General features: G+C 37.8%; 4 protein-coding genes and 1 long non-coding RNA gene across 7 annotated transcripts; 2 read left to right on the top strand and 3 right to left on the bottom strand.

The window, feature by feature from the left end:
* Positions 1 to 468: 468 nt before the first annotated feature.
* On the bottom strand, positions 469 to 4,587 carry LOC140783812 (uncharacterized). Of its 3 annotated transcripts, none has more exons than XR_012108187.1 (4): positions 4,461 to 4,587; positions 1,654 to 1,721; positions 891 to 986; positions 469 to 804 (listed from the first exon to the last, which is right to left on the bottom strand). It is a non-coding gene; the product is annotated as an uncharacterized lncRNA (long non-coding RNA). The 3 variants fall into 3 exon arrangements; XR_012108188.1 differs by having other exon boundaries at positions 1,654 to 1,712; positions 4,461 to 4,571; XR_012108186.1 differs by lacking the exon at positions 4,461 to 4,587 and having other exon boundaries at positions 1,654 to 2,750.
* On the top strand, positions 4,491 to 6,062 carry LOC140783811 (uncharacterized). Its single transcript, XM_073130877.1, has 3 exons — positions 4,491 to 4,971; positions 5,091 to 5,160; positions 5,756 to 6,062. Exons 1-3 carry the CDS (start codon positions 4,842 to 4,844, stop codon positions 5,898 to 5,900), a joined length of 345 nt encoding a protein of 114 aa, XP_072986978.1. The 5' UTR covers positions 4,491 to 4,841; the 3' UTR covers positions 5,901 to 6,062.
* Positions 6,063 to 6,329: 267 nt separating this feature from the next.
* LOC140783810 (uncharacterized) lies at positions 6,330 to 8,312 on the bottom strand. The gene is made up of 3 exons (XM_073130876.1): positions 8,017 to 8,312; positions 6,892 to 6,986; positions 6,330 to 6,752 (listed from the first exon to the last, which is right to left on the bottom strand). The coding sequence occupies exons 1-3, from the start codon at positions 8,072 to 8,074 to the stop codon at positions 6,471 to 6,473; spliced, it is 435 nt and encodes a 144-aa protein (XP_072986977.1). The 5' UTR covers positions 8,075 to 8,312; the 3' UTR covers positions 6,330 to 6,470.
* Positions 8,313 to 13,761: 5,449 nt separating this feature from the next.
* LOC140783489 (transcriptional regulator STERILE APETALA) lies at positions 13,762 to 17,698 on the top strand. Its single transcript, XM_073130385.1, has 2 exons — positions 13,762 to 13,965; positions 16,491 to 17,698. The coding sequence occupies exons 1-2, from the start codon at positions 13,762 to 13,764 to the stop codon at positions 17,646 to 17,648; spliced, it is 1,362 nt and encodes a 453-aa protein (XP_072986486.1). The 3' UTR covers positions 17,649 to 17,698.
* Positions 17,699 to 18,113: 415 nt separating this feature from the next.
* On the bottom strand, positions 18,114 to 20,749 carry LOC140784360 (desmethyl-deoxy-podophyllotoxin synthase-like). Its single transcript, XM_073131726.1, has 4 exons — positions 20,508 to 20,749; positions 20,332 to 20,378; positions 18,971 to 20,219; positions 18,114 to 18,884 (listed from the first exon to the last, which is right to left on the bottom strand). Exons 3-4 carry the CDS (start codon positions 19,871 to 19,873, stop codon positions 18,258 to 18,260), a joined length of 1,530 nt encoding a protein of 509 aa, XP_072987827.1. The 5' UTR covers positions 19,874 to 20,219; positions 20,332 to 20,378; positions 20,508 to 20,749; the 3' UTR covers positions 18,114 to 18,257.
* Positions 20,750 to 21,937: the final 1,188 nt, after the last annotated feature.

Raw genomic sequence — 21,937 nt, 5'->3', positions numbered from 1 at the left:
TTTTAACTTCTCTGTGTGCTGGATCCTCCATCTCAGTCCACGTACATGGCTGATAGCTATCCGCGATGTCATTTTCAAGATTTGTTCAACGACTTCAACAATTTTGTAATAAAAAAAAATAAGATTTTAATTTACGACTCTGACTCCACATCTGCACTTACAGTAGTAGAGATATATCAACCATAATCATAATTTCATTTTAAAAAAGGTATATGTTCGATGTATATTTATTGATTTATTAGAAACCAATCGATAGCTAAATGCATTTTTAAGTCATAGCTGCACATACTTTACAATCTTTCTTCAGTACAAGAGGAGAAAAGGACGTGCAATGGAATGAGTGCATCCTACTCAAAATATGATCTATATTCACAATGACATTAACATCAACCTACACCAACATGTGGTTCGGCATTGTACGTGCTGGGGTTAAAAGGGAATCCTTTCATCAGAAGAGAATATCAAAAGAAGAAAGAAATCTCAACATCCATAATACTTTCATTGCAACTTTGGAAGAATAAACACCAAATGAGTTCAGCACTTCAAAATGCACATATCTATTTAAGATGACTAAGATATCTATTTCAAGACTTCATAGCAGCTGCAATTAGAGTAAATGACTATTACAAAAATGTCATTAGCTTTAGAACATTGTTGACCATTCGGAGGTGTACTGAATTGAGTTGCAGCTGTCCAGATTTGAAAGACGACTGCTTAAACGTCTCAATCAGCATCTTTGTGTCGCACTGTCTCTTGAATTCCTTGGGCCATATCTCCTTGTGAGCTTCCGTCTAACTGAAGGATCTTTATGGATGGAATGAATATTTTGGTGAATCACTAACTTTATTCCCCAGAAAAGATATGCAAGTAATAATACAACCTTTTTTTACCTTTGAGCGGGCATATTCGGCTTTTCATTTTGCAACTTTCACGGTGGGCCATAATGTACACTCCTGTAATATGCTGGAAGGTGCCTTTCTACAAACCTGAAGGCCATTAGAATTGTGTATGTGAGCTCTCAGTGCTCTAACTACCACATTATTAGCGAATTTACACAACAGAAAGGCCGTAGATCTCACGCAGTTCATACGTGTGCATTATGCTTCAGATACCATTTTTTTTTTTTTTATCATGTGGATGCAGGATCAAGCAAATAAAACTAACTTGCGTCAATGCGCATCAAATAGCTAGCTAAATGGTTGATGCCTTTAGAAGATTAGGTATCAAATAATGCAGGTTGTCACAGGTGCTTTCTCAACACCTTTTCCTGTAGCTCTAGCCGAAATCATCACCAGATACAGAAGAACCACTTAAATAGGAGAACATGGATATGAGGTAGGCATATAAAAACAGTATCAAAATATTTTATTGGTGTCTATAAACATTTTTACATGGGTAAAATGTATAAGGCTTCTCCACAGAGAAACAGATAAATCATATATGAATGTTGTTCAACTTCATTCTTTTCAGGTGTGAGACAAACAAGAACCAATCTAATGATCTATTGATGTGGGACCATCGGATCTAACAAATAAATACTGGGATATTGATGGCAGTCACATGTTTATTTGCATTCAATTAATTTATGCTTAAAGTGTCCAAAGATAGATGAACAAAAAAAGTGGTGGAGTAAATGAGTTAGGTGAAACTCACTGTAGCAGTGTCTTCATTATGAATTTGTCCAAGAGGAACTTGCACTAGAAAGCATCATGCTGCATAAACTGAGAATGAACTAATTCATATATATAAACCATGTTATCTCAGACAGCAGAGGCAGTCTGGGTCCCTGCTGCAGACTGCAGTTAAGTAGCTGAAAAACACTGAGGTATTAAAAAATCACCAACTTAAGTCTGTTCACAGGGCATGATCTTTTACAGCTTTCCTATAAGTATGTGGCTCACAAGAACTTGGCGGTGTTTGTGAAAGTGTAGCAGATTTGAAACTTGGACTATGGAAAACGTACAAAGGTTGATGAAATAGTAGACAAAAAGGCAGATGGGTAAGAAACAATACATTCATTCTGGCAAGTTTTCAGTAATGAAGGTCATTTGCTCAGTAGTACACCAATAGATTGGACTCGACATGATTGAGCTCAACGATCAGTTATCTTTCCAGTCTCCCTCTTAGTGCTTGCATATCGTTTCTGAATTTTCATCCCAGAAACACTATCAACAGCACAAGGATTCCTTTTCTTCAGGTGTCCAGAATTTAGAATTTCCAATTAGTTCTCAATTTTAGGGCTATTCTCTTGTTCAAGAAGGAAAAAGAATAGTAAATGCTTTTGAAATAATATAATATCAGGATTTTCAGTACATTATATGCTATAACTTATAAGAACGACATAAACAAGTTTCTCTCAGGAAAGAACTTATTATACAAGTATTCTCCATATAAGAGTCTCATTGGGGAGTTTTTGACTAAACTAGCCCTCTTCCTAATTTTACATACCAAAATAGACCACACCTCAAATTTAATAGCAAAAGAGATCTATTTCATTGCTATTAATGAAATAACAAATTTATCAGCATTTATCTAAGAAGAAAAAATGCTAACAAATTCAGCATCTTCTTGTGATATATGACTTGTTGATCTTATCAACGTTTCATATATGGCAACAAAAAAAACTATGGATTTAGCTGAATCTATTAGCATTTTATCTAAAAAATTCCAAATAAATTACGAATAAGTTAAGCATTATATATATATATATATAAACTGCTAATAAGATTAGTATTTTATTTCGTTAACTTACAGATATAAAAATTAAACTTATTGGTATTGTTATCTAAAAGTAAAACGTTGATCTTATTAATATTTTCTTGACAACTATAGTGAAAGAAATCCATTTTTATATTAGGTTTGGAGAATCGTCCATTTTGGTAAAAAAATTTGAGAGAAGGCTAGTTTATTCAAAACTCTGTTTGGGTACTAAGATATCCTGTGAAAATAAGCAGGGAGATAAAAAGACCTATTGATAAAAGGAAACACAGTTTTTAAATCACTTGATTTGTTGGTAAAAGAAAAAAAGAAAAGGGCCACCGGAAGAAATGGACAACTCATGGAACAGGAGGACTTTCTGTTTGCATAAATGTTACTGTTGGCATTGTTCAATCATTGAAGTGTGTCAAAATTTTCTTCCCGAAGGTAGAACAAACAAGCCTAGGCTTACTTGGCATGACAACAAATTGTGAAAGATTTATGCAGAGATTATAGTGCTAGTTCTTTCAAATGTCTTATTTCAATTTTCACAATGATTTTATAAAATGTCGAATCTCAAGTCAGTTAAAGTTCATGCATTGTGCCTGCTATGAATTATACTACTCATGAACCACTCATGCAAAGCTGTTCATGTAGACCTAAACCTCACTGTCCATGACGGTGTTGTTGGTTGGCTATGCAAACTCAATCTAAAGAGCCCACTAGCTACTAAGCTCGATGAACATCAGAATTGGCTGTCGGACATGAAAGTGTAAAGCCCTTCTGCATGTCAAGGAGATCAGTAGCTACAATGAGAGCTGAAAAATAGAGATTCTACAAAATAAGAGAGGCATCTAGATGGGAGAAGCACAATAAGGTTCAAAGCAAGTTCATCTTCATGCCACCTAGTCTTGAGTGTCAGAAAGCCAATTATCTAATGGTTTGGTATTATATGGTGACAAACTTAGAGACTACCTACTCAGCTGATGCCTGTAAGAGAATTGTTATTTGCATAATGTAGATTTTGGTATGAACCTAAAGGTTAGCCTTTAAAAAAAACACTGAAAAAGTGTGCACTTAAGATTTATCCTTCGATTCTTCCACATTTTTTGTATACAATTGCCATTTACATCATTTATTGTCATTTAGCAGTCCTCCTAGAACTTCTGATCCATAATGGTGTAAGCATAGTGGTGTAAATTAAAGTTGTACTTACTTGGTGTTTTCATCGGATTTAGTAGAGAAAGTAAGTTAAATATGATTAACTGACTTTTAGCTACAGATAAGTGTATGCAATAAACTTGATCACATATAACTAAGGAATAACCCTCACTTCTTTTCGAAAAATTGGAAGTATCTGCAATAAATAGTTCATCTAGAAAACCTTTAGCTTCAAAACATATCTAGTTGCAATATAAATCAATCCAGATGTATTTCTAGAATACATATTAGGAGTTCATAATAGGGTTTGCTTAGGATACCAAATGATTTAAGACCAATGCAAAAGATCAATGTATTCTGCTGTCATAGGCCCCGGCCAAAAGAACAACTAATAACACAAGCCATCTGCATTTAATATGACCACTCCCAGGTAATCATTGATTATTAATCACACGAACCATCTCCCAGAGATTTGATATACCTCTAGTTCACTTTCTACAATTCGGTTACATAGAATATATGACGCAAGAATTATGCACAGAAGATCCAAGAAAATTTATCAAATCTAGTCTGAAAAGGGTAAATAAATTATCGCTCCTTACCATTTAAACTCAATCGGACAAAGAGAACTCAATACCAGAGAGGAGGACGCAATTCCATGAATCAAAATCCCGTCTTTCTTCTTCCGACGGCAAAAAAAGGGAAGAAAGCGAGAAGAACGCTTTATTCGAAAACCCCAATTCCCAAATCCCGGAAATAAACGAAGAGAAGGGATCGTCTGCATTTCCGGCTGCAGGAATTTCCTCCTTTTTATTGCGGAGCAGACGAGAGGGCGAGAGGCTGCCATTGATCCATATCTGCAGCTAATTCCTGCAATCGAGTCTGCATGAGGTCAAGTTTCAGCCAGATCGTTACTCTTATCCACATCCTTATATAAACGAATATGTGATGGTTAGAGAGGTGGATATCCCAAGAAGGCCACAATGGCTATCGCAGCTCTCTCCTCCGCCGCCATTGGAAGTGCCTTCCTACGCAAACCATCTCCTTCCCTCTCTTCCTACTCCCTCGCACGTATCGCAAGTATCAAGCCAGCAATAGTCCGCGCCGAACTCGGTAACGCATTTGCTCAGATGATGCAATTTTTGATACCAAAAGATGGAGAATTCTTCTTTTGTTTCGTATTGGCTGTATACATTAAGAGACGCTAATTCTAGTGGTTGTAAGTTCTGTAGGTGGAGGAGATGGAGAGCTGAAACGAGCTGATAAGAAGAAATTTATCACCAGAGAAGAGGAACCAGAGCAGTGAGTTTTTACCCCTGAGCCTTCATCTTTTAGCTTTCTTAGAATACCATTGTATCCTTTATAATCACCTATGTGGACGAAAATGCCTGGTAATGAACGGATAGAAAACTTAATTGTTATATTAATTAAGTATAAGTATGAATACAGATTAGATATGTTTATATTTATTTTCTGAATGTATAAAAAAATTATAATATAATTACTGAAATGTATAGAATTCAATAATTATCATTATTTTATAATATCTTAGACTAAATAATACAGAAATATTAATTCAAATATTATCTTTTAATTTTCAACTCATACTCGACAAAACTTTAATATAGAACCGGATAGGATCGAATATAATTTGACCCGTTTTCACCCTGATGATGCACTAAATTAAGCATTAATAAAGACCTGTGTAGTATGACGTTTAGATTGATGTCGTCCAGACGTGACTTAATTTGATATAAAATAACTCTTGTTATAATATTTTGGTATGAATTATGCGGAGTTTTCTTTTTAATCCTCTAAGCTGCTAGGACTCAGTATCAAATTGCCGAATGAATTATCTAATATTTAAGCATTGATAACAAGGGCGATGGTGCTGCAGGTACTGGCAGACTGCTGGGGAAAGGGAAGGAGAGAATCCCATGAAGACGCCCCTGCCATATATCATCATATTTGGCATGTCCACGCCCTTCGTCATCCTTGCCATAGCATTTGCTAATGGCTGGATCAAGGCGCCAATAAGGTGAATCAAGAGCAAAAGAAGGAAACACCACTTTGTTATGATACTATTTAGGAATGCAACGGCAATTTCTTGTTGTTGTTTTATATCTCTGTTCATAGTCGGCAATGCGGCTCTTCTGCTGTACCTCCCTCTTCACCTCTTACAAGTTTTATAAATTATCTTCACATCTTCTGATGTTGCTCTTTGTGATTTCTCACAAGCAGCTTCTTGTCATCGACTTTTGCTTCCACACTCTAACTTGATCACCCACAATCTATTGTTTCAAGAATAACATTCCTCACGCAACTAATATATATATATGATGATGACGACGACGATGATGATGTATGTAACAACTACCAAGAAGTTCATCATACAACAAAATAATTAGTAAAGGAGAAAGGAATGGGCCGATATAGTGACAGGAAAAGGAGGAGAAAACTACACAGCAAGGTGATTAAAACTCACAAGGCAGATACATTTATTTAAAAGACCAGTTGATAAACAGAATCCATGGCTGGGAAGCATGAGGATTGAGCCTATCCGGCCCTGCATTATATAAAGGGTTCTCGATGTATCCTTTGAAGGGTGTCTCCTAGTGAGGATACCTATCGAACTGGGACTCATGACAGTGGGGGTCGAGCCAATCGCGATGAGAACCCTTTGACATGTTGCTGCTATTTATTCTAGCACCCATCAGCTCTCGTAGATTTTCCACCTTATTTTCCCTAGCAGTTCCAGCAAATTTTCTATCTGCTTCCTTCAGCTTATGCTTGAACCGCTGCTTGCGACCAGCTGCGTTCAGCTCCTGCTGCTTTGCTTGAGATGGTGGTGCTCCGTGAGGTCCCAAATATATCTTCTCCTCTGCCTTTTTCTCCTGTACAAGGATTATGCAGCCATCTGAATAAAACTAAGCATGAAATGCAGAGTAAATTAATGTCCTAATTCTCAGAGCAAAGATTGGCACACTTGAAGCTAAAGAAGCAAGGATGCAAATGTAGCAATTCTAGTCTGACCTCTGGAGGTTTAAGATCAGTTACTCTTGAGGGATCTGGCTTACTGACATCAGAGTCCCCAACTGCCAAGCTCGGAATCACAAATCCTTCAGTATCTGAAAGGTCGCAGCTATTTGATCAAGACTTCTCAACGTAAAACAAACAAATATTGATTTGCTCTACAAGAATATAGTAGACAATGCAGTGCGTAACAGTAAAGTAGCCAGGGAAGAACAATAAAATGCTGGAGAAGTATCTCTCCTTCATAAGCAATATAATAAGCAAAGAAGCTCGTAACGAAATGTAAACTTGTCTGCATAGGATGACCATACAAAGAAGTGAATATTATTGTTTCTCTTCCAGCCTGTTTGAATTAACTTAAAAATTCTTGGAAAACACTTTCTCTGGAAGGAAATCTAAAAGTTCCAATTAAGACCCATCAAAACTATACTTGAGTAGCTGATTCAAATATCGGACAGAATTTTGTGTAAATAAGCCTAATAGTTTATTCAAATATTAAGAAAGTTTTCTATGTATAGTCTCGCGATAGATATCAAGAGACCACTGATACATTCAAGTGAAGGTAAAACTATGCAGCTATGGAGAAAGATTCAGTTACTTATACCATGACATAACAATAATGAAAATGGGGAGGGAAAGCCATTCTAAATCTTTATCAAACGTAAATACCATATCATCTCACATGCCTCTCTAAAAATGAATGTAGAAATTATTATCCTGTGGCTACAAAAAGTTCAATTTTTTTCCAACTTTCTACCTTCACTTAGTTGATTTCATGAACGACTTTTGAAGCTTCCATACAAAAATTCGATGCCTGTTTCTCATAGATTTAACTCAAACAGCAGCTATTATCTGAAAAAGAGTCATATACATGTCGAGTATTAAGTTAATACCTAGAAGATAAAACTGGACACTGCCTGTTGCTAGTATCCATCTCGTTCAATTTCCAGCATAGGAAAGGCGACGACATGGATCCTAAAATCTACTCCACCAACTAGGGCAAACCCCACAATCACAACTAATCTCTACTATTCCATACGAAAACTAAAAGAAAAAAAACAATTTGTTCTGTAAAATACGATCTAACAAGGGGGAAGAAGAAGGCGTAATAGATCGAAATCTCACCCCACTCATCGTCTTCTTCGACGAGGGATGGAGTGGGCTGCATCAAAGAGGGATCCATGGAACGGTCATCGATTGCAGAGCAAAGCAATCCTGGATTGAGTAAGAAAAAAAGGTTCGAAATCCGCGATTCGGCGATGAGCTGACAAGAAAGGCTCAGAAACGATGCGCACGGCCACGATTGCGAGGAGGAGAGTGGATGGACGGATGGACTATGGCATTCTCGTTATTAACGTGAGTTTCAGGGCTAAAAAGTAAACGCGGAGGATTCCTCCGGCTCCGCTCTGGTAAGGCGCCGCGTGTCATCTAGGACGAGTGGATAGATGGTATAGAAGCCCATAACTGGGCCTCCTCATTGGGGCTTCAATTAGTCCTTTCTTTTTAATGGGCTGGCTAATCAATCATCTTCCAAAATTCGCAGATAAGCCGATTACTCTCAAATAAAGCTATCACAAAATTAAATTATGTTGTGATTCAAATTTTATTCGACATCAACTCGCTTTGTTGAGTAAATGAGTCCCAAAATTTCAAACTGGATCGATCGAGAAATATTAAAGAAATATTCCTGGGAGAGCAATATTAAAGAGCATCGTACCGTAGAACATCCGGAAACTCCTGCTCGAGCTCTGCCAACTCTATGACATTGCCACCCATCAAAAGAAGTGTCTCAGTTCTGGGACCCAACGTACGCTTTTGCACGTGGCCTTGGCTCCCGCATCAACTCCTCCGAGCTACTACTACTACCATCCCTTCGAAAAAGAGACGCATAATAGAGTTAAGGCGAAGAGGACCCTGTTCGCCTGCGCCTGCGCCTGCGCCTGCGCCTGCGATCCTTGTTTACTTTGCACCGCAGGTACACGTACCACACGCCAATATTAATATCCATCGAGAGAGATGGATACTTCTTCTCGATCCTTATTAGTCTTGGGTGGTCAAACGAGAGCATTTATCGACGCAACTATTCGAGCTCGGCTGAGCTAGCTGTTCGCGGATACGAATAAGATCCACCCCTTTATCCGATGATTGCGAGAGAATAGGGCCCACAATTATCGGGATCTTCCATTTCGCACGGTCGGATCTTGCGAGAGATGGAGCCCTCCTCTCTTTCTGACGAGATGGTACGTGACATACGTGGGAGGAATTAAGTAGCTAGCTATATTTAGATAAGACTAGAAGAATGGTGCTAATTGTACTTCATATTATATGCACATATATATAATATTATCTACGGCTAGGATATATCACTGAAAAGATACTAATTATAATATTATCTACGGCTAGGATATATCACTGAAAAGATACTAACAAAAAAACTATGTCATTGTTAGAGAAATAGATGGTTTATTTTACAACTTTAAACTTGCTTTATAACATAATAATATAGGGTGTGTCAGGTCAGCAGAGCTGGTAGGAGCAGTTGTAGTGGCAGCAGGAAGGGAAGGGAAGCAAAAAACCCAGTGCACTCCTGCCCTAAGCAACAGTTCCAGTTAACAGTTTTTATCCCATATACTTTTGTGGGTCGACTTCTCTCGCTTTTTATATTACTAGTAGTGAAGTAGTGAACTGACCAATGGGACAGAGAAGGGAATTGGGTTGGCTCATTTTAATATCCAGCCTTATGTAGCAAATGTTTAGATCCGAATATATATTAGAAGGAGACCAGCAACTTAGCTAGCCAACTTGCGAGCATAAGTACTCTCACCACTGCAACAAATTGCCATCTTCACAGTGATGGTGAGATCATCTAGCCTGTGCTTTGTCTCCTCTTACAATGTGACAGATTCTGAAAAGTGGATATTTATAAGCAATTAATAAGTTCTCCTCTAGATAGGTTAATGTGTACTTAATGATATTAACTGCCGACAACACTTATGTGGTTAAATTCCACTGTCACATCCTTAATTTCTCTTGGGCCTAACTTCTCTAACATTTGGTGATTCCACTTTTCTTCAAAACTTAAAAATCTTTTTCTAGCTAACCAGACCTGACAAGCTTCATACCTCTGACCATAAAAAATTTCACACGACCTCTTTCCTATGCCCTTTCTGAAGACCCGCTTAAATTTGTAGAACATATCTTTTTTTTCACTGTCTATACTCTCATGATGATTAACAGCTTCTGCTCAGAATTAGGGTTCACTCTGACAGTCAATTTGGGTCGTGACTTCTGGACAAGGTGAAGGGACTCTTTGTCCTCTCCTTCCCTCCGTGAGTCATGAGAAATCCTCCAGAAAAATTTAGAGAAAATACAACAATAAAATTTCTAACTTCAAAGGTCTAACCCCTGTGTGCTTCTTCCTTGAGATGGCGAATTTTTAACGAAAATGGAAATCTTTCTACCTCCTCTTGTTCGTTCTTTTTCCTCCCATTAATATAATTTCTAATTTGCTTTCTTGTTATATTCTCGCACTTTTATCTCAATTACCAGCCATTGTTTCTCAAAAAAGTTGTGTACTTAACCAAGGCAATGGTATTATAACATTGCTAATATGTAACATTTTTATGCTAATGTAGAACATAAGAATGCGGCGGGTTGTTTCATTGTTTGGTTGTCTTACACAGTGGATCCTAAATGAAACTATCTTTTTTTTTGTTTTTGTTTTTAAATGGTTTCCTTGAATCGTTTAATCAGCAATCACAGCTCAGTGTTTGTTGAAGTTTCGATTTTTGGTTTCAGTGCCGTTAGAAAATGAAATATATTTTTGTTCAGTATTGGTTAATCCATAAGTGGATTGTTTTGTTATCTTAGATTTTATGAAATCTATCCAACCTCGAAATATCTTCTTGTTTATTTACCTTACATCATTTGACTCGCAGTAAATGATATTTGGAGAATGGTTCACAGTATAATGTTTCGATTTTGATTTCTTTAAAAACTAAAGGCAAAAACTTCATTATAGTATTCGCATTAATACTGCGGATAGTATATTTGATTTTTCATTCTTTTTTATATTTGGTACTAGGTTTCATTACTCATTTTATTACAATCTTAAAAGGTCTCATTTATTTTAGGAAAAATGTTAATTTATAATAGATATTTTTCTTATTATTTTTAAAAACTTCATTATAACTATTCTTAGTTTCACCGGTATCCTAAAATAAATGTGTAATAATTAACTTTTATGTGATATAAATAGATAATATGTTTTATTTTTTTATAAAACTATCAATGAATACTCATTGATTTGATATAAAGTGGATTCATAGCATAAATATCAAGAGTAATTTAACAAGTAAGTTAATGTGTAGTATAAAATATAATTTTGATTAAAAAAATATTTATACTATATAATGAAATTATTGTGATGTTTCGCTATTATTCTCAAATAAAGAGTTGTCTTTTTTAATACGAAAAAAATTATTTCTAAAATGAACAGGACTTTAGGACTATAAAGTTATTGATAGATTAAATTCAAACTAATCTTTACGTATTCAAAATGATAAAATGCTATTTCAAAACCTCACTCAAATCTATTTAAATCACTTTTGTTCTATAGTATACTTAAAAATCAAATATTTTTAAAAGTTGAAAGTTAAATTTGTAAAGTTTTATGTAATTGGCAAATATGTAGAAAATAATTCAAATATATTAATATATTTATTTTCATAAAATGAGCATATATATATTGCAAGTTTCACGAATATTTGAGCAATAGAAGTTCTAATGATATTTCATATTTCTAGAGCAATAGTAGTTTGAATGCCAATTTGAACTTTCAAATTCATGAAATTTTTTCGAGTATTAAAAATTTGAAATGAAGTTCAAAATTTATAAGAACATTATTTTTAAAGACAAATAGTTAAGTTATCGCGTTCAAACACACAAAGCGACTCTATTCAAATACTAATTATTGCATTCAAATATACAACTAATGCATTCAATTACTGTCGTTAAATATCTACATAGTTGAATATATTTTGGAATTTGCTTCGAAATATATTTGATCTTATATGCTAAAGGTATTTTAAGGTTATCAAAATCTAATAGATAAAAATCATCTTTTAGTATAGCTTTTGCAACTTAAGTTTATTTTTCACAAAAAATGTGCTTCAATCTTGAATCCACACAACTTTAATTCTTCATTTAAACAGTACATCATCTAGAGGGTACCGAGATAGTTAGATCAATCTCGAATGCTATGTGGTTTAAGAATAGTGCCCAGCTTATCTTAATTAAAGATTTATAAATAAGAAGTAAATAGAAAAATAGAAAATTATAAAAAGCACTGCGTTATGGGGTTTCAGTGAGTAAGACAAGTTTAGATAAAACTATGCAGATCAATTTACGTACGTAAGTGTGTCTTGTAAATTATTATGTTTGATTAATTATTGAATTTTTATATGAGTTTGGTTCTATGATTTTTTAAAGTTTTGAAGGTTTTTCATATGAAATATTTTATGTCATTTACTTATTTAACTACTATTATTTTATATTCACACCTTTAATAAGTAAGAGATTAGAAAATTACGCCAACAGTTTATAAGTCAGTTTTTTTTTTAAATCTAATATATATTGATTTAAAATTAATAAAGAGCTTAAATTAAATATACTAATATCTCTTAACCTGCTTCAGAAATACTTTTTTTCTTATTCTATAATACAATTTTTTTATTTCAGAATAATAATTAAACATCATAATAACTCTAATATAAGATATAAATATAATTTATTAAAATTATATCTTATATTAAATACTAACTCATTTACTAATTTATCATTCCTATATGTCAAATTAACATACTTTATATCAAATCAAAAGTTATTCGTGTAATTTTATAAACAATAAAATAAATTTATTATTATTTATTTATTTATTTACTTTATATTATATCAAAAATAATTATCAAAGATAATTTCTTTATTTCATAATACTATAAGCGAACATAAGAGTATTTATTTATGGAATAAATATCTTATTGAAGAATAATAAAAAAGAATATCTATAGACTAAAGTAAACGAAATCTTATTAGTCAAAATAAAATCTTAATAGCAACATCTCTTTGGTTGCTCTCTCTAGTTGATTTAAATGGTAATTAGGATAAAATTATCTTTGTACCATTTATTTTTGTCAACGGCTAGATTTACCCACATATAAAGATGCGTACGGAAGAATAGCATAAAAATAAAATAATTTTCGTCGGTCTCATTAGTATGGATTCCATTTTTTTTTGTTTACGTCGCTTCACTTTTTACATATATATAAAAAATAGTCTATTTTCTATATTTTTTTAATAAAGTTAATTTTAGTCAAACCTAACTCAAAATAAAAAATATACTTTTTTTAAAGAATATTCGAACTATTTCCACATCAAACTTACAACCATAAGGTTTTGCACCGGTTCTCGAGACCGATACGATACGACATGACTCCTTCTGCTACGCTAAATTTGAGTAACAGACAAAATCTACAGTTAGATAAGCCGCTATTATTAGATTTTGTCTTTCTTCTACAAGATCTGATCCAACGGCTGGAAGCTACAGAATGGTTTTATGACGCTATTGCAATCTTCGGATGATATAATATAAAATATATTGTATATACAGTGAAAACAAAAGACAGTGCATAAAATATTATAAAAGAAGCATATAAAAAACGCCGTAAAATAACTCGATCACGCCTATATATCGCCGTGTTTTGTGCATTTATCTATCCATCTCCTTTCTCCATTACTACCATCCTCACCCATCTCTTCCACTTTTTTTTTGGTTCTTTTTTGTTTATACATTTGATTTCCTTTAACCCAGTGATGTCGGCGTCGCCGCCGGAGGGTGGCGGAGGCGTCGAGGACGGCCGGAGGCGCGACGGAGACCCGTCGTCGTCGCGGCGGAGATCGGCGGATATGGCGTGGCCGGAGCACTTCGTGGAGGCGGTCGCCGCGCAGGTGGCGGTCAACGCCGCCGCCTCCGACGGGAGACTCGCTGCGGCGCCTGCCATCGCTACGTTCTTCCAGGTGCAATCATTTACTACTACGACCTGTATCCGTTTCTTTTATTGTTAGTTATCTTTAATTGAAAGTTTATTAGATTTTTCTGTTTGCTTATTGGCGATGATGGTGAAACCGAAAGGAAAAAGTTCTTTTTGAGGAAGAAATGTGCATATATGCTATCTAATCTTAGGACAGTAGATAAGTAGCAGGACAAGGGTTCCATTTATGGATAAGTTTGAACGTTTTTGTCTTGTCTCTTTCTTTAGCCTGTTCTGTTATCTTACGGCGCTGGGCGGCGCGTCGTCAGAGCTTATATCTATCCTTCCCCTCAGAAAGTGAAAGCCTTTCCCTTTCTCTCTCTCTCTCTCTCTCTCTCTCTCTCTCTCTCTCACACACACACACACACTATTGTGTAGCTTTATTGCTCGTTTCCTTTCTTGGCCATACTTTTACTGGTTACTTTGTTTGGGTGAAGCCAGCGAGATGAGATGAGGAATTCTCTGAACTTCTCCATCTCTTTCTCATCTTTAATATTGTTTTTATATATATATATATATATCCGAGACTGTGCGTGCTTGTATATATGTATATAATCGAGAGGGATGGGAGACGTGACATACTTTAGCTATCATACTTTCTTTTATCTCTCCATTTCACTGCTCTGACGAGTACCTGCGGCGTCGTCAGTGGTGGTGGCGCTGCTGCTACCTTTTTTGACCCTTCCTTTACCTCTCTGATCCATCTCCATCGCCCTCTTTTATGTTGTATGTATGGCTCTTAGAAAGAAACAAAAAGAGACTTAAGATGGTGACTCCAATTGTTGGGTTCGCAGTGGTGAGCTTCGGGCTTGGTGCTGCAACTAGTTCGTAGTAGTCCTTCGCCTACTCATGAGTTATACTTGGCAGTAGCAGCAAACAAATTAAAGCCCCAACTTGGCACTTTCGCTTCCTTTTCTCGTCTTGTAATCATCTAAAACTTCTCTCTCCATCGCAACAGTGACTTCCAAAATTAACGAGGGAACCCTAGTTCCAAAGGGCTTTGGAATGAATCGGGCCGTGCCATGGGATATTATTTTAGAAATGACGGTGGTTATTATTTTATGGTGTTCCTTGGAAATGAAAGTGTGGGAAAAGAAGCAACAGGGACAACGCATTCTGTTGCCACTTGCATGGGCCGACCAACTCTTCGCTTCTTCCAACGACTCGTCTTCTTTTCCTTTTAACTCTTTGTGATGGGATTGTGTTCATATCTTCCCTCATCCAATCGCCTGCTTATGCTATCATTATGTTTCTTTATATATAAAAGTGGAGTCGTTGTTACTGCACTACTTATACCACTTCATGGTGTGCTACAAAGGCATACATGACCCTTGTCGTTTTGCTGCTCTCTCTCTCTCTTCTTTTTTTTTTTATTATTTTTTATTTTGAGATGGGATGTTAGGATCGCTCTCCATTGTCAGGTATGCATAAAGAATGAGTCGTCAAACAGCAAAAGGATGTGCCGAAAAGGGTCAAAGTTGGACCTTTTTTTGGGCTTTGGTGGTACGTCGCAAATTGCTTGTATCTATTTTGTAACGGGTGGAAGTAAGACGCGGTTCAAAAGAGTTGCTTACTGGGGCCCGTTACAATTGTAGGAATCCCCCCTGTTCATCGTACCATCCTTTCTTTGTCGTCTTTTTCCTCGTTGCCGTGACTCATCTCGTCACATGAGATAGAGAGCTCCTTTCATGCAGTACGAATGGAAAGTTTCAAGTCGTTTGACCAAAGTCTACTTTTTTAGTTGAGGAGTTTTTTTCTCTCCTAATTTTCGTCCTGTCACTGTAGAAGAAAAGATAAATAGTTATTAATTTATAAACTTTAAGTCTGTAATTTTCTCTATTGGTCCCTCTGATTTCTATTATTCACATTGATATTCTTCTGTACCTTGGACCTAACCTTTTCAATATACAGTACAAAAGGTACTTAAAACTCGTCCTCTAGAAATTGTTCTGGTTGGGATAATACTGTTATTTCCTGTGTTGTTCTTCTCAGTAGCCTTATTTTTAAACTCATTGTCTATAGCTTAAGCTTTACTTTATTTTGATTGTACATCAATCTCGTATATTTCCTCCTGAATAGACATCTGTTCTTACCTCTTAAAGATCTTTATGCTCTTATGACTCATCAACGTAGTAATATATTAGGCACCCTAATTCTAAAGGATGCATGGTTTGACTTGATATTGGCATGTTGATGTTTTCTAATTTTCATCCAACTGCATAGGTATTAGGAAGAATAACATCAAAAATGTATCAGAGTTATTATATCAGCATGCCACTATGGGCTAAAAGTGTAAGGTTTTCTGGACAACAATGACGAGATCTCGAACTAACAACTTGCTGGAACTGCATGTATAGGTTTGTTGTTTGTCAGATATAGAATGTTGGCATAATGCTCTCATTGGAGCAATTATTTCTCTGACAAGCATTTGTACTCTATACTATGAACTTAGTCTTCAAGGCATGGTATTATAAACTTTTATTAGAGTTAGTTTTGTTACAACGTAAGCAGGTTTGCTCTGCATGGCGAGCTGTTTCCCAGTCCGAGATGCTATGGCAAGACATCACCTGCCGCATTTGGCGCCGGCAACGCCGCCTCGCCGCAAGCTGGCAGATCGAGTTTGCCCGACTCCACTGCACCGGCCGCAACTTCCGCTCGCGTCGCTCGGCTCACTCCCTCCTGCTACCTGCAACCTCGCCGCTACTCGCCTGCTGCTGCCTCGCGCTCTCCGACCGACACCTCGCTGCGGGGTTCCTCGACGGCAACGTCCGCCTCTTCGACATCCCTAACGGCGATGCCGGTCCTATTGCCACGTATCACTCCCACCCCGAGGGCGACCGGCTTGGCCGCTTCTCGCAGACCGTCTCCGGTCTACTCTTCCTCTCTGGCCCCGACCGGCTCGTCTTTGCCTGCAAAGACGGCAACATCCACGTGGCGGACATAGAGCACCCTATATCCGGCTCGTCGCGCCGGGCCTGCGTCGGAAACCTAGTGGAGGACGGGACCTTGGTCGACTTCACAGGCAACGACCGGTGGTGGGTTGGGCTGTTCGCCGGCGTGCCAGGTAGATCCTGGCACGTGTGGGACGTAGCCACAGAGGAGCTCATGTACGTTGGTGGGGCCCTGACGGATCCCGACGCCGTCCTAGGTTGGCACATGCTTACCGACCTAGACGGGCCCATTGTGGCGCGAGCCAGGATGGCGGCGCCTGGACATGTAGTCGGCTGTACCAGTTCGAAAATCCAAGTCATGGACATTAATGACCCTGGGGATGTTGTAAATGAGCTAGAGCTCGTCCGGGGTTGCATTGTAGACTCGATGGATGGTTGCGAAGGCCTGGCGGTCGCCGTCGACTGGTTCGGAACGGCGAAGGTTTACAGCGTGCCGGAATTGGAGGAGGTCGGTTGGTTTAACGTATCTAGAAGAGCAGATCAAGACCAGGGGCAACATCGAGATCTGGTTCGTAAAGTTGGGTGCATGAACTGGGGATACGCCATTGTTTGTTGTTATGGTAGGATTAGGGTCTACGATGTAATGGAAGGGAAGTTCTTGTATAGTTTTATGGAGAGGATTGGGGAGGTGAGAGTGATGGCTGTGAACGATCGCTTCGTTGCAGCCTGGTCGAATGAGACGGGTTTGCATTTATGGGATTTCCAAACCTTGCAGTAGTCGAGAAGGATAGAGAAGAAGAGAAGTATATTACTCTTGGCAGGATGTGAATTGGCATTTAGGTACCTTGAGTCCCAGCTGTGGCTCCGGCAGGTCTTGGTACAGTTTTGTCTCTTAGTCCAATCAATTGGTTCCCAATTTGGGCGCTGACTTTGTTCTTGGGCTGTCAGATTGTTTAATTCGATTTTCTTCCTATTTTAGTGTCATATCTAACGTATAATATCTATTTCTTCCAATTTTGGTGAAAATTTAGCCATACATACTGACTGGCGATAAGATCCTAAACTATTTTACAGTTCACATCTAATGTTCTGATGAGGGAAAAGAAGTGATCGGATACTGTTCATGACATGGCTAGCTTTGGACTCTTGGAATTATCCAAATACACCCAGAGCCCATATAAAGTTAAATTGAGATGGGTTGAGACCAGGATTCGGCCTCAGACCTTAGCTCCAGTAGTCGAACTGGCGTTAAAACTTAGATAAGAGTCAAGGCTCTCTATATAAAATTTACTAACTTTTTTTCAATAGAGAACTAAATTTCCACATATGATGCTCCGTATTAAAAAGAAGATACAAGGCTACAGTTTTATAAACTAAAAAGTATATACTAGGTAGTAAGACAAGGTATACGAGGAACGGCCCGTAACGAGAGGTCGGTCTTCCTTCTTGCAGTGATCCCAAAGGACTCATCCATATCCAATTCATCCGGCTTCATTCCATTTGGAATCTCCCAGTCAAAGTGATACAGAAGGCTCGCAAGTGTAAGCTCTACATTTGCCAGCCCAAATGACATCCCCGGACAGATCCTCCTCCCGGCGCCGAACGGTATGAACTCGAAGTCGGTCCCCTTGAAATCGACAGAGCCGTCTTCGAACCTCTCCGGCACGAACTCGTCGGGGTCGGTCCAGTACCTCGGGTCTCTTCCGATGGCCCAAGCGTTGACGATCACCGTCGCGCCTTCCGGTACGTCGTAGCCCGACAATCGACACGTGTCGCTGCATTGCCGGGGGAGGAGAAGCGGCACCGGGACGTGCAACCTTAGAGTCTCCTTTATGACTAGTTGCAAGTATCTCAATTCATTGATGTTCTCCTCCATTACGAGTCTTGGTCTTTCTTGGAAGACTCGTCGCACCTCGGACTGGACTTTCTTCATCACTCCCGGATTCCTCATGAGCTCGGACATGGCCCATACCAGGGTTGTTGCTGAGGTCTCGCTTCCCGCTCCAAAGATATCCTACAGTAATGGATTTTTTGGAAAATAAGCACGAACCGATTTGGTAGTAAGATTTTTAACTGGGTTAGGGGAGAGAGATGGCTTACGAAGATGACTGCCTTGATGGCTTCGGTTGTGAGAGGGAATTGTAGTCCACCTTCCTCTTGGATCTTTAGGAGAACATCAAGCAAATCCTCCCCTGTTCCTGCTACTGTAGCTCTGTTCTGCCTTACTTTATGTTCTTGAATGACTGTATCCAAGATTTGATGAACAGTCCTTGTACACCTCTGTGCCTTCGCGGCCACGCCGCTGAGCATACTCACGATCCTCGACGACGGGAATAGGTCGGCCAGGTTGAACCCCGCTGATAAATTAATCGATTCATCCAACGCGCGGAGAAAAGCATTTTGCTCCTTGCACTTGCTCCCGAGGACGGCCCTCGCCGTCATGTCGTTGACGAGCACGTATAACCTCTCGCTGAGATTTACTAGCGACGAAGGAGAGGACGACCAGATGGATCGGACGAGATTAGTTACCTCTTCTTCTCTAACGCAACGGAAAGATTGCACGCGCTTGGAGCTCAGCAGCTCAAGCACGCAGATCTTCCTCAGCTGCCTCCAGTAATCCCCGTAAGGCGCGAAGATGATGTCTTTGCCGCCGGACGTCAGGATCTCGATGGTGACGCTCAGCGGCCGGCTCGCGAAGGCGATGTCGTGGGTCTTCATGACTTCCTTCGCCGCCTCGCGGGAGGACACGACGACGGTGGGCACCTCGCCGAGCTTGAGGAGCATGACGTCGGCACCGTATCTTCTCGCGAGTTCTCGCATCACCCGGTGCGGCAGGGAGCCGACGAGGTGGTGGATGCTGCCGATGATGGGGAGCTTCCACGGCCCAGGTGGTGGCCGTGTTGCACTTTTGTTGCCGTAGGTAGAGATTTTGAGATTAGCAAGCACTAAGACGATTACAATAGCAAAGAATATAGAGTAGTAGTAAGAGATTTCTAATTCCATGGCTTAGTTTACTTGCCTCTTCTCCAAAGATAAGAACAGTTGCAGTTTTCTAGATAGAGATCCGAAAGGCTAAAAACAATCAAATTTTATGAATCGGAGTGGTGTTAAATCTAGTAGTAGTCTCCCTCAATCGCTCTCTGTGGAAAAATTAATTATTATAAATGAGGGTAGGTGGGTTGGCAATTTGGCGTGATGCGTGCCTCAGATGCCCCATGGATACGGCTTGCTGTCCCGGGGATCTCCGAACTTCTTGGCCATTTCGTTGCTAAGATGCCGATCGAGAAAAGCTTCCTCCTCCTGACAAGAGTTTACTTATATATGTACGACATGAGGAATCTTCCGCTAGCTGGAGCAAGTTAGCAACTCGTCAGCCATGTCATGATAACTATATATAACAAGTATCTTCAAGTCGAGTTACTTGTGAAGATAGCATGGTAGAAGGTCAACTTTGTACAAACCTCACTAATATATATACTAATCGATGAGTGCACCGCGTGGTTTCCTTCTGCATTTGTTATTTGGCAATGAGATGTTTAGTTTATGTCGGTTCAATATAACTTTAATAAATAAATGATTAGTCTATATTATCTTTAGATCAAGATTGAATAATTATAAATTATATATAATATCTCACCTTATTTCTTTTCTATTTTCCATTCCACCACCACCGTGGTCTTCCTCCCTCGCCGCGCTCGACCCGGCCGGCAGGCGTCGCCATTCTCCTCCATTGTCGAGATGATGGTTGCCGTGAGATTAGAGATGGAGAGAGAGAGAGAGAGAGAGAGAGAGAGAGAGAGAGGAGAGGAAGGGGAAGACGAGAGACAAAAATTAAATGAGTTGGCAAATGATAGGCTAAATCCTATTACTGTTAAAATTTAACGAATTAGAGCATCTCCAACCGGACTCTATATGGGGCTCCAAAATTGGAGCCATAAATAGTGGGGCTTCAAATTTGGAGCCCTACCATGAAAATGAAGCCGGGCTCTATTTGTCACATCAACTTTTTCAAAATGCCAAAATTGCCTAATAAGTGTTATATTCAATAATTTTAATTATATTTGTATCCTTTGTTAAATAATTTAGTTAGTTAAGCTAAGCATATAATTAGTTTTACTAATCAGTTTTTAACAAAAAAAAATACTATTGGAAGGAAAGGTCTCATCGAGACCTTTAAAATGAGTCTAATATTAAATTATTTTTGAGTTAATTTTAATTTTAATTTTTTTATTATTTATAAAAATGAGTCTAATATTAAATTATTTTTGAGTTAATTTAAATTTAAACTTTTTTATTATTTATAAAAATGAGTCTAATAAATTATGTATCCTAAAATATAATTACTCAAAATTATCCCCAATGTAAATATTAAAAATTAAAATACATTAGATATGAAATACATCAAACATGAAATACATTAAAAATAAAATACATCAAATAAAAATTACATTAAAATTTATATTCTTTCATTCCCGTGCCTCTTCCATAAGTGTTCAATTAGTGTATTTCGAAGCTCAAAATGAGCTTCTCTATCTTGGATCTTCCTATGTCGCGCAAGGAATCGTTGAAATCGTTCATCATCATTGGCTTCAAGCTCTTTAATGACCAGAATATTAAACATCTATTGCTTTTATTATGTTTGATTAATTTCTGCTTATTTTAGGTAATGTAATTTTGATATTTTTAGTTAATGACATGTAATGATTATTTCGATGTTTATTTCGTGTAATGTAATTTCAATGCGTTTAATTAAAAAATTAGTAATTTAAAATTACTTCTAAAACTATTGAATATTAATCTTATTTTAAAGATCTCGATAAGAGTTTTCTAACCATATATTTTTTAATAAAAAATAATAACGCTAAGATAATCTATTAAACAATTTAAAATAGCTAATATAATAATATATATTATATTATTTTATAATATATATGGAGGCAGGTGCATTGGAGTGCACCGGGCTGCTCGGAGCCCAAATATGGAGATGCTCTTAAATAGAAAAGTCTAAATTTTCATTATAGCACTCGTGTTCTAACAGTTAAGTGTCCCGTCGCTTGACAAGATTTG

Source organism: Typha latifolia, chromosome 3 (genome assembly GCF_019914945.1).
Source record: "Typha latifolia isolate L0001 chromosome 3, TyphaL0001v2, whole genome shotgun sequence".
NCBI classification, from domain to species: domain Eukaryota; kingdom Viridiplantae; phylum Streptophyta; class Magnoliopsida; order Poales; family Typhaceae; genus Typha; species Typha latifolia.
The sequence above is the reverse complement of the archived record's forward strand: the minus strand, read 5'-3'. Positions and strand labels throughout refer to the sequence as shown.

What these genes read in the sequence shown, in the direction of transcription:
- LOC140783810 (XM_073130876.1), bottom strand. Translation starts at nt 8,074, where the DNA reads ATGGATCCCTCTTTGATGCAGCCCACTCCATCCCTCGTCGAAGAAGAC. An exon ending in CGAAGAAGACGATGAGTGGG is followed by an intron (nt 6,987 to 8,016) that starts GTGAGATTTCGA and finishes GCGACCTTTCAG; the next exon opens with ATACTGAAGGATTTGTGATT. An exon ending in CTGATCTTAAACCTCCAGAG is followed by an intron (nt 6,753 to 6,891) that starts GTCAGACTAGAA and finishes ATCCTTGTACAG; the next exon opens with GAGAAAAAGGCAGAGGAGAA.
- LOC140783811 (XM_073130877.1), top strand. Translation starts at nt 4,842, where the DNA reads ATGGCTATCGCAGCTCTCTCCTCCGCCGCCATTGGAAGTGCCTTCCTA. An exon ending in AATAGTCCGCGCCGAACTCG is followed by an intron (nt 4,972 to 5,090) that starts GTAACGCATTTG and finishes TAAGTTCTGTAG; the next exon opens with GTGGAGGAGATGGAGAGCTG. An exon ending in AGAGAAGAGGAACCAGAGCA is followed by an intron (nt 5,161 to 5,755) that starts GTGAGTTTTTAC and finishes ATGGTGCTGCAG; the next exon opens with GTACTGGCAGACTGCTGGGG.
- LOC140784360 (XM_073131726.1), bottom strand. Translation starts at nt 19,873, where the DNA reads ATGGAATTAGAAATCTCTTACTACTACTCTATATTCTTTGCTATTGTA. An exon ending in CCATCAAGGCAGTCATCTTC is followed by an intron (nt 18,885 to 18,970) that starts GTAAGCCATCTC and finishes CCATTACTGTAG; the next exon opens with GATATCTTTGGAGCGGGAAG.
- LOC140783489 (XM_073130385.1), top strand. Translation starts at nt 13,762, where the DNA reads ATGTCGGCGTCGCCGCCGGAGGGTGGCGGAGGCGTCGAGGACGGCCGG. An exon ending in CCATCGCTACGTTCTTCCAG is followed by an intron (nt 13,966 to 16,490) that starts GTGCAATCATTT and finishes CAACGTAAGCAG; the next exon opens with GTTTGCTCTGCATGGCGAGC.